At 36.8% G+C, this 11,404-nt stretch overlaps 1 protein-coding gene across 2 annotated transcripts; it reads right to left on the bottom strand.

Moving 5' to 3' along the window:
• Positions 1-732: 732 nt before the first annotated feature.
• Positions 733-5,064, bottom strand: LOC128236156 (uncharacterized). Of its 2 annotated transcripts, XM_052951040.1 has the most exons (9): positions 4,928-5,064; positions 4,197-4,388; positions 3,756-3,830; positions 2,965-3,147; positions 2,743-2,841; positions 2,358-2,462; positions 2,098-2,208; positions 1,838-1,948; positions 733-1,520 (listed from the first exon to the last, which is right to left on the bottom strand). In XM_052951040.1, the coding sequence occupies exons 1-9, from the start codon at positions 4,998-5,000 to the stop codon at positions 1,345-1,347; spliced, it is 1,125 nt and encodes a 374-aa protein (XP_052807000.1). In that variant the 5' UTR covers positions 5,001-5,064; the 3' UTR covers positions 733-1,344. The 2 variants fall into 2 exon arrangements, with proteins under 2 accessions (XP_052807000.1, XP_052807001.1); XM_052951041.1 differs by lacking the exon at positions 2,098-2,208.
• Between the last annotated feature and the right edge of the window lie 6,340 nt (positions 5,065-11,404).

Genomic DNA, 11,404 nt, shown 5'->3' on the forward strand with positions numbered 1-11,404 from the left:
TAAGGATCATAAACAAACTTATTTTGGTCGCCATTTTGATTCCATCAATGTGTTACGTCATGAAAATGAAACCAGATTGTTCGCTTATAATTTTGATCGATTAAATTTGTCATTGGCAATAGTGCATCTTCAATACACGTGTGTACTTTATGATATTCCGATCTTAAAAACGAGTACATTTATCCCCGGTTTAGAAATGTTATAGTAAAGACATATTTCAACATTATTTGTATTTGGTTGATATCCTTAGGGTCCTCCGATTTCTCTACAAATTTAAAAACAAAATAAACAGACCCGACGCTTCATCCAGTAACTGAGTATATGAAACGCCAAATCTACATATATAGTTCTTCAATAATTATATTCCCTGTGAAGCAATTAATGAGAGCTCCCAATCGAACTTATGGTAGCATCAATTGAATTAGAGATCTTTCAAAATCATTCGGAGAGCTCACCAATTCAATTGAAGATGTATCCAAATAGACTGAACTGAAAAGCTCTTGACTAGAATAAGAGCTATAACCGATAAAATGAGAGACCCCTCTAATTAAATTGGACATATCACCAACTCAAATGTGTTCTTATGTTCAATTCAGCCCAATGAATGCTCTCAAAAATTGAATTAAGGAGCTCATTAATATAATATATATAGAGAGATATCTTCAAATCAATTATTGATAAGTACTGATATGTTAGAACTGGAGATATCTACCATCCAATTTCCCTCTTTAACCGAATTAGAGCTCTCATCAATATAATAATTTGAACATTCAACTAGTGAGAACAACAATTGATTTTATGCTGGCAAGGCAATATTTATATAATGATAGTAGCAATAATATAAGACCTCTTCAAATAAATTTAAGAGGTCTTCAAATCAGTTGAAGGGGTCTCTTACTATGCAAGGAGCTCCCTAATTAGTTGAAAAACTCGAAGGTCCCTTTTAAAGTGGTCAATCTTATACTATCTGATAATCAAAACTTACACGTTTTTGAAACAAACTATTAATACATGTATGTCCATATCAAACACATAACAAAACTACATCGAACCGTGTTAAAACCTTACGTTAAAACCAGGAGTTTATATACAATGCATATTAAATACATATATTAACAAACTAATTATTTACACTAAATCTATACACGTTAACCAATACATACTCGTATATACACAGCGTCTGCAAATGTCACTGGGTTTCTTTTTTGGTCAACAAATAGTTCTCATAACAGTCCAGATCGTCAATCGAGTTGACCTCTTTCCTCCCGACAGTGGATGTGCTGGAATTCTCGTACGTGTCAAGGTCATCGATGGTAGCAACGTCCTTGACCATTTCTTTTGTCCTTAACAGGTCCTACGGCGACTCTTCCTGTACTGTTGTATAAGGCGATAGCGGGAGAGAACGTAGCGGGCGCCGATCCCCACTAGGAGCACCACCAGCAGTGCCGCCATCCCGCCAACCACACCAAATACCAGACCGTGGCGAGCAGTGTCCTCGTTGTCTGCATTGCTTTCTCTGTCTGTAGACAAAGCGTATTTTAAAATGTAGTTATATGTTGAAGACATGTATCTTTAGGGCAAAATTATACAGGCTTACACAAAGTTTTTGTTGATACAGCATTTACATTAGATGTATAACATAATATGTTAATAGGATAGTAAATAAATATGTGTTGCTATTTAATATTGCTTCATGTTTTATAAATTTGTACGTCTAATGTAAATCCTCTATTCCAACGTTTAAGAATGGTTTTAATAATAAACAGAAATCTTTCAGTATGATTTAATTATATACAGATAACTGTAAAGTTTGCGATGACCAGTCCTTGTTATGTACCTTTCGGGTGTTCATCTACAGGAACACTCATGATGTTATGGTCACCATGGCCCGTTGCCAAGGAAACTTGTTCAAATAAACGGGTTAGGGTCGGAGAATACTCGACCGGGCCTGTACAGTACAGCAATATAAAATATTATTTAATAATATATATTTATAGTCCTTCAGAATGGTTTTAATAATATACAGAAATCGTTCAGTATCATCTAAAAATAAACAGATAACTGTTAAGTTGGCGATGAACAGTCCTTGTTATGTACCTTTTTCGTGTTCATCTACAGAAACACTCATAATGTCATGGTCGCCATGGCCCGTTGCCAAGGAAACTTGTTCCAATAAACGGGTTAGGTTCGGAGAATTCTCACCCGGGCCTGTACAGTACAGCAATATAAAATATTGTTTAATCATATAAATTTATAATCCTTCAGAATGGTTTTAATAATATACAGAAATCGTTCAGTATCATCTAAAAATAAACAGATAACTGTTAAGTTGGCGATGAACAGTCCTTGTTATGTACCTTTTTCGTGTTCATCTTCAGATTCACTCATGTTGTCATGGTCGCCATGACCCGTTACCACGGAAACTGGTTCCGACAGACGGGTAAGGGTCGGAGAATACTCACCTGTTAAGTACAGAAATATAATATATTGTTAAATCATATAGATTAATAGTCGTGAACAAGAACAAAAACATAATGGATTAAAAAGGTTGAATTCAATTAATATATATCTCGATGCCGATGTGTACATAACCCCCAATGCCACGTGGCTAATTTTAAACTTGGTAAAAGAATATTAATTATATATGAAAGTAGCAACAGTATTTGTTTCATAAATAATCCTCTTATGGTAAGGTTCAGGCGGAAGTTTTTCTAATAAACAGTTCCATTCCAGTCCACCTACCCCTGACACAGAAAAATGAATGCTTGCTGGAGCAGTTGTCCACCCGGTCGGCGAACGATCCGTCCGTCTGTCTCTCCAGTCCAATACACAGATCGGATTCTAAAAGACAAAAACAAAATCGCGTCTACAAAACACGTTTTAAAACACTTCATGTCTGTCCAATGTAGAGCAATTTTCTGCGGCCTTTGTTCACGAAAACGCGGTGAGACTACAATGACTTACCAGTCTCCGGGAGGATATTGTTCCTGTACTTCTGTAGCCAGACGGGCATCTCATCCTTCAGCAAGCCGACGATGCGCTGTACACTTGACGGCTCTATGGCCTGCCAGGTACCCATAGACCCGCAAGTCCCGGCCGCCTCCCGCCAGCTGATCCGCGCACCACCAGTCCCACACAGAGAATAACCTTGATCATATGATTCACCTTAATTGTATCCGAGTTCATTGGCTAAGACAGGGTGAACATTGTTTTATTGTGTTGCATCAGAAATCACAGTTGTATGAAAATTACGAAAATCCTATAATTCGGTATTTCTAAAGAAGTTATAACAGTAATACTTTCTTGCGGGTCCGGCAAATACATGTATTTTTCAAAAAACAATGACAATATTGGCGAACTATTTGTGAGATTTGTTCGATGGACAGTAAAAGCTGCACTCTTACAGATGGGCAGTTTTGATTTTTCGTCTAAAAATTGAGCCAATGTTTGCGTTATTGTCTAAGAACCAGTGAAATATGCCTGCCGACAAAAGATCAGATTGCAATTTTTAACATATACATTCCAAAAATATAGTTTATGCTGAAAAGCTCGTTTTTTTTAAAGCGTTCGTAACGCCTTTAGCTATAAAATATTAGCAATAAAATTTTCAATACTGTGATCTGATATGTTGTCACCAGTATTTTATCAATGGTTTCCAGTTTAAGCAAAATTGTGTTCATCCAAGATTTTTTTTAAAAGTTGTGAAAATGGTCAATCTATGAGAGTGCAGCTTTAAAACATAGAAACAAACTTACGTTTTCCGTCAAAACACAGACAGTCCTGAAGGGTCAGATTCTGAAATGCGTACGCCAGCCGCAGGTACTTTCGACCTATAAACAGCCGGATAACAAACATAATCAAGCAAATCCGCCTCATTGAAACTAATATATAAGTCCTGTGTTATCCGTTTATGCATGCGCGAAATAAAATCGATTAATGCATTTAGTAAATTCATTGATTCAATCCCGAACAAAACGGGGGTAAAAGCAGGGTCCAGGGGCTTAGACCTCTTTTGAAAATGTGTTTTAACGGTTTTTGAAGGAAATGTCCAAGCAGAAACAAACTTAACAACTGAACAAAAGTCTGAAGCTTAAAGCGCTCTGAATCAGGGTTAAACCTGAATTTTAGGCACCCTTGTCAATTTATCTTCACATGATTTACTAACATATTCAATGTTTTCAGAGAATGAAACTTACTATATGTAAAGTTAATGGTTAGCTGCTTGGCGTTGATCCACACAAAGTCCCCGGGTTGCATAGTCTCCTTCAACTGGTCTTGAAACAGTGGTCGGTCGGAGAGTTCGGGTAGCAGAAGGCTGTCCGTCACCTTGCACACATTCAGGGCAGTGTGCCACGTTTCCGGCATTGACACATGGAACGCCCTGGGCCCTAAGTGTATGTTCAAGTATATTTAAGTACACACAAACATGAAATTACATTTAAGTGTGATAATAACATACGCGTAAACAGAGTTCCATCTGGGTCCTGAAAAGTTGTCGCCACTTTTCCGCCAGGAGTTAAGGGGGCCGCGATAGGCCCCCTTACCGGTCTAGGGGCAGCGCCCTTGTAAAGGTTTTGAGGGGCGAAGTCCCCCTAAAGCTCCTTGGGTTTAAGCATTTTAAGAGTCTTAGATTGCATTTAATTTACATATTATATCATTTACTAAATAGTTCGCAATATGTACACGTAATGATATAAAATAGCGTATAAGGCTGATTGCCTTGACATAGCGATCTGCCATGCACATAGTAAGGTTCTAGACGCAGGTTGGACTTCCAAAAGGATTCAAGTCGTTGGTTTACGGATGGTATGCGGTTCTCCATTGACAACTTCAGGCGTAATGCAATTAAGTTATCGGCAAATAATAAAATTAATAATCAATGATATATTTGACAGTGAAACGGTTAGTTAATAAGGTAATAACTCACCGTCATCCTGTTGTAATGTTACTGTTATGTTCCATAGTATCACGATAAGTATAAATTTGGTGAAATTTTGCATTTTTACAAGATCGTGTTAAAAAGGCAAACCATTAAGTAGTTATTACCAATATCACATGTTAAGAATGACGACTATACATAGTCCAGATTGGTTTAATAGCCAGTGTGATTGTGTGGAAGGAGGAAATATATTGCCAAGTGCACTGAAAACGAGGCAAATATTGTTGAGATTGTCATGACATGAAAGCGATAGTTCAAATAAGTAGTTCAAACTCGTTGTCTACATTTTCTTCGTATGTTGTTGTTTTTTATCAGTGAAACAAAGGGCATAATTCGTCACTCATTCAAGCCAGAGTTATGGGCCTTGCTATACACTTACGTGTAACAACGTGAGTTTCATAATTATGAATATCTTGAACGGTTTTTGAGTCATGACGAAGGTTAACGATTTTTCTATCACAATGCCCTGTCGACGACACCGACACCAGCGCTATCAGAATAATCAGACGAAGACACTGACACAAGCGCTTTTACAGTGCCCAGACGACGACACCGACACCAGTGCTTTCACAATGCCCCGACGACGAAGACACTGACACAAGCGCTGTTACAATGCCCCGACGACGCCACCGACACCAGTGCTATCACAATTGCCCGACGACACAGACACTGACACAAGCACTGTTACAATGCCCCGACGACGACACCGACGCCAGTGCAATCACAATGCCCGAACGACGACACCGACGCCAGTGCTATCACAATGCCCCGACGACGCCAACGACGCTAGTGTTATCACAATACCACGACGACCCCACCGACATCAGTGCTATCACAATGCCCCGACGACGAAGACACCGACAACAGTGCTATTACAATGCCCAGACGACGAATACACCGACAACAGTGCTATCACAATGCCCAGACGACGAATACACCGACACCAGTGCTATCACAATGCCCAGACGACGAAGACACCGACACCAGTGCTATCACAATGCCCCGACGACGAAGACACCGACACCAGTGTTTCACAATGCCCCGACGACGAAGACACCGACACAAGCGCTATCAAAATGGCCCAATGACACCGACATAGCGCTCTTAAAATACCCCATCGACGACACCGACAAAAGCGCTCTTACAATGCCCCGACGACAAAGACATCGTCACCAGCGCTCCCACAATGCCCCGTCGACAAACCGTCACCAGCGCTTTAAAAATGCCAACACGACGACACTGTCACCAGCGCTTTCACAGTGTCCTGTTTTCGACACCGTCACTAGCGTTATCACAATGTCACGACGACGACACCGACACAAGCGCACTCATAATGCCCTGGCAACGACATCAGCGCTGTCACAATGCCCTGACGACGACATCGTCACTAGCGCTCTCACAATGCCACGACGACGACACTGACACAAGCGCTCTCACAATGCCCTGACAACGACATCAGCGCTATCACACTGCCCTAACGACGACACCGTCACCAGCGTTCTAACAAAATCCTGCAAGTTTTCATGAAGAATCACAGACAAGCCTTACAAATGTTTCGTTTATAGTTATGAAGGGGCCATAACTGTGCAATACATTTGACAGTATGTATGGACTGTGTGCACAACAATGCGTCGTACCAAATAGTCGTGTGAAGTATCAACAAAACCAATTCATCGAAACTTTTTAAGTCCATTATAACAGGATTAAGCTTAGCTCACTATTTTTGTTGTTCTATAATATGCGTTATATTTATTTCATTAAGAGTTTTAAATGATAAGATGCTATATATGCTATGATAATATGCTGTATAGCATATGATTAGACGCTATATATTATAATATGCTGTATAGCATATGATTAGACGCTATAAATGATAAGACGCTGTATAGGATATGATTAGACGCTATATATGATACGACGCTGTATAGGATATGATTAGAAGCTATATATGATAAGACGCTATATATGATAAGACGCTGTATAGGATATGATTAGACGCTATATATGATAAGACGCTGTATAGCATATGATTAGACGCTTTATATGATCAGACGCTGTATAGAATATGATTAGACGCTATATATGATAAGACGCTGTATAGGATATGATTAGACGCTATATATGATAAGACGCTATATCGGATATGATAAGATGCTATATAGGATCTGATTAATACAGGATCAAATTTATTAAACAAGCAAATTTTAAATGATGAGTTTAATAAATTTGACACAAAATAATCACGAATTTTAGATTCTATTAATAACATTACTCAATTACGGTCGAAATCTAAGTCAGAGTTTCTTCAATACACAATCTCGTGTCCTAGAGCGAAGAATTTACATTGAGTGTTATTAGGTGCCCCATCCACTGGAAATAAAATAGTCCGACATAAAATATTTTATTTACAATAAAAAAACATAATTCATGTCTCAATTATGAACCGATTTTCAAAGGTTTCACTTAAAAACAAAAAAAAAAGAATACACATTTCAAACCATTAAATCAAGCATATCAATAATAAGAGCAATGACACAAGTGCGTGACGTCATTAGTAATCAAGCGAGAGCGAACATGCCATTTGGCGGTTGAAGTTTCATTGTGGGGGAACGGACACCGGATATAGCTCAAAAAGTGATCAATCGATAAGCGTTTTATTTTGACACATGGACAGTTTTCTATCATTTTTTTGAATTTTATGGTTATATATTTATCAAAATCGAACAGTTTCGAATAACTTGATCCTGTGCAATAAAGGACTATGATGGAAATGTGTCTCTTCTTTTGTATAATAGCCCAATTCTCGCCTTAACATGCATGATCGCTCACAAACGTTTATTTTTGTGGTACGATTTCAAACATAAATCAACAAATTGAAAATCAGAATAAAAACTGAATCGAGCGATTTCATTGTAATTACATTATCAAGTAATGTGTAAGATATCAATACGATATGTTTTGTTGTTACGGAGATATTCATACCTTTTGGTGCCCTGGCGGTGTACTGGGGATAGATGAAGCAAATAAATAACTGCACAGGGGATAGCTATTAAGTGGACTGAGGATAGTAACGATGTATTTAGAATAACGAGACTGTGATAATGATTACAGCCATTTACCTTTACGCGAGCTCGAGGCAAATTGTTTAATGTCCATATCGAGGGATGAGAGCAAAAAATATTGCTGTATTTTGTATCTGTATGCACTTAAAACTGTTCCATTCATACAGATTAGTTAACCATGATGTGTTTTTCACAAGCATCAACGTTCGAGTCGCAAATATCTAAATATTTGAAATACGCCGGTAATCTGATTTATTGAGGAACACAAAACATATGGCTGTAGAATTTATGTGGTGTTTGCTATTCATATGCATGTATATATTATTGCTTTGTAAATCAAGTAGGTACGTTTTTGCACAGAGAAATTCATCAGTAGGGAATGAGATTTTGTGATCAAATTTGTAACACATGAAGCTTTTTTCTATGCTTGGGTCGATATTCCTATTACTAAGAACACAGAATAATGGTCTCTGCTCGTTCACTTTAGTGAGAGAGTATGTATTGTGACCAACCCTGATAATTAAGCAGCTTGCATATATACGTTCATTTAGGAGAGCACGGATCAAACTCATTGTAAACTCAAGTTTGCTCAATAATTTCTTATTAAATTGTACTGTCACTTTTTGCAGATTATTTGAAAGTTGAAAATAGACATACATGTATATGTATATTAACAGTGTTACTATAATTTTATTTTTGTCCCATTTAACATGTTATCACATTTCTCAACTTTAAAACTATCCTCAGTACATAAATCGGCTATCCCCAGTACAGTACTGTGAACATTTTTAAGGGCATATCTTTAATAGTTTAAAAGTTACATTTCCAGTTCATACAATAAAAAATAGTTGAGCTTATGCTTGTGAAATTATTCGATTTAGATTTTTTATTTATTCGATATATTTCCTAAAAATAACAATACTTGTCGAAAATCTGCAAGTTTCGATCTGATCATCTCAGATTTGAAGAAACATTTTTCGAGGTCTGCTAAATCGTAAGCAATTTAAAGTATACCATTGTCCAAATTTAGCATTCAGCTATTAGTTCAAACACTTGTTTCATTTGTGGATACGGTAGATATGCGTAACACAGCAAGATCTTACCTCTGGTAAAGAAAAAAACTGCATAATTGTCTCTTTACTTATCACTTTTTGAGCTATATCCGGTGTCCGTTCCCACACAATGAGTTTGAAAAGACCATTAATTAGTCAGCGTCACAGTCGCTTTCAGTAGTGCGAATTCGCTTTGTAGCTGTTGGATTACATCATGGATTTTTGTCATTTTGGTGGATATGAACAATGAGTTTTACCTCCTTGAATTGGAGCACCAAAAATGTTCAAAAATCCAAAAAGAAATCGAGATTTCATGTGGAATCAGTGACTGTGTGAACTTGAGCATTCCTGTCGAACTGTGTGCATAGACTGAGCATTGTGCAGGTATTTTCACAGGATGTTGGATATTTCCTTGTGTTGATTTGGATTTATGTGGCTATGGTTGTTTAAAGATGCAATGTTCTTGTTTCCCGATATCTGCATAATCGTGTTCGCAGGAACATTGTTGTCATTCAAAATTCAATTCCTGGACGAGGTATTTTCTGGCGCTATGATCAGGGGTCGTTTGTATGGATTAAGCCCAGCCTTCTTCCCCATTTTTTTTTATCGTGGAGCTGAGTTTGTTGAGACCGACAGGATTTATTTTGAAACATTGTTTCTGATGTTTGTTTACGTTATTAACATACAGCGCGTATGAATACATATTTTGTGATGCGGTTACCTAATTTGCATGGTTATTACACTAGTTATATATGAAAAATATTGCATAGGGTTATATCCCTCCTGCGCCATTAGTCATGTTATAATATGCTATATATGATATGATAAGATGCTGTATAGCATATGATAAGACGCTATATAGGATATGGGCTATACACTGGAAATATAAACTATATATTTGCAATGAAAATGTAAACTATTTAAACACCTGAGATATTAACTTTATATTAGGATTAGGTAGTACGACAAAATGCAAAAATATTCTTTATGTAATTGTGACTGGGAATTGAAACTTAAAGTTATTGAATAACATGCGTTTGGAAGAAAATGATACATTAATAACTAACTAAATGTAAGATCTATAACTCATTTCAGTATCATGCTAGCGTTTTAGAAAAAAAGTACTGATCAGTATAAGCTAATAAAAAGTAGAACAATGCCAATAAAATACTATTGTTAATGTCTTTATTTTGTTATACCAGGTACTCATGTTTAACATAATAAAAGCTGTTTTTAATACAGAAATATGGTATAAGTTACTGTCATAATAAAACAGAAAATACGAGTGGATTATATCACAATTTTGCAAAATACACTTGTTAAAAGTAAGATTGAAGCTGCTTTCAACTTCAGGTTAATGGAGTCTTGTCGTCACTGTGACTTAAAGTTATTAAACTACATGCATTTGGAAGAAAATAATACATTAATAACAAACTAAATGTAAGATCTATAACTCGTTCTAGTTACATGCTTGCGTTTTAGAAAAAAAATACTGATCAGTATAAGCTAATTGAAAGTAGAACAAAGCCAATATAATAATGTTGTATATGTCTTTATGTAATACCAGGTACTCTGAAACATGTTTAAGATAATAAAAGCTATACAATGCAGAAATATGGTATAAGGTTTTGCCATAATAAAACAGAAAATAAGAGTGGATTATATCACATTTTTGCAAAATACACTTGTTAAAAGTAAGATTGAAGCTGCTTTCAACTTCAGGTTAATGGAGTCTTATCGCCACTGGTCATGGTAGTGACCCTGGGAAAGCCCCCCTATGAGCCATTTGCGTCATTTATCTGTATGATGTCTAGCTAACTAGAATAACAGTCGCTAGCCCGTTGCAAATGATTCTCAATGTCATTTCACTGGCCAAGAACATTTAGTGAAGTTTCTCTTAATTCTGCATCGGTGTTTTCAGAAAGATGATATTCAAGGTCATCCAACGCCTGTGCTACCCTTGTGGTATTGCATAGCTTGTGAAATCCATGTATTGCATGTAGTGTAAAGCAACATACTGTTAATGAGAATGAAGTTTGACGCAACCAATATCCAAGGAATATCCAACTTAAGTAGCCTATCTTCATCAGTCTTTATTCGCTTAATCTTAAACCACAAATGTTTAGGAGCACAAAACCTTCATTGAGTTAAAATACAAATTATATACGAACTATGTCTGAATGTTAAAGACAATTATGAAATATTGATAGATTTGATAACTGTGTCTAAACTGGGTTTTACCTTTTATAATTGTCCCTCAGTCAAAGTAGGAACTGTTGCTTCTTGTTTATAATGGGCACTGCAGTACATGGACGCAACATTCAGTTTGTTTGTTTGTTAAGATGCATGTT

Source organism: Mya arenaria, chromosome 5 (genome assembly GCF_026914265.1).
Source record: "Mya arenaria isolate MELC-2E11 chromosome 5, ASM2691426v1".
Taxonomy (NCBI): domain Eukaryota; kingdom Metazoa; phylum Mollusca; class Bivalvia; order Myida; family Myidae; genus Mya; species Mya arenaria.

Excerpts from the sequence above, each read along its gene's own strand:
- LOC128236156 (XM_052951040.1), bottom strand. The coding sequence starts at position 5,000 with ATGCAAAATTTCACCAAATTTATACTTATCGTGATACTATGGAACATA. Across the intron at positions 3,831-4,196 it reads AACCATTAACTTTACATATA|GTCGAAAGTACCTGCGGCTG; the intron begins GTAAGTTTCATT and ends GGCTGTTTATAG. Across the intron at positions 1,521-1,837 it reads TGTAGATGAACACCCGAAAG|ACAGAGAAAGCAATGCAGAC; the intron begins GTACATAACAAG and ends CTTTGTCTACAG.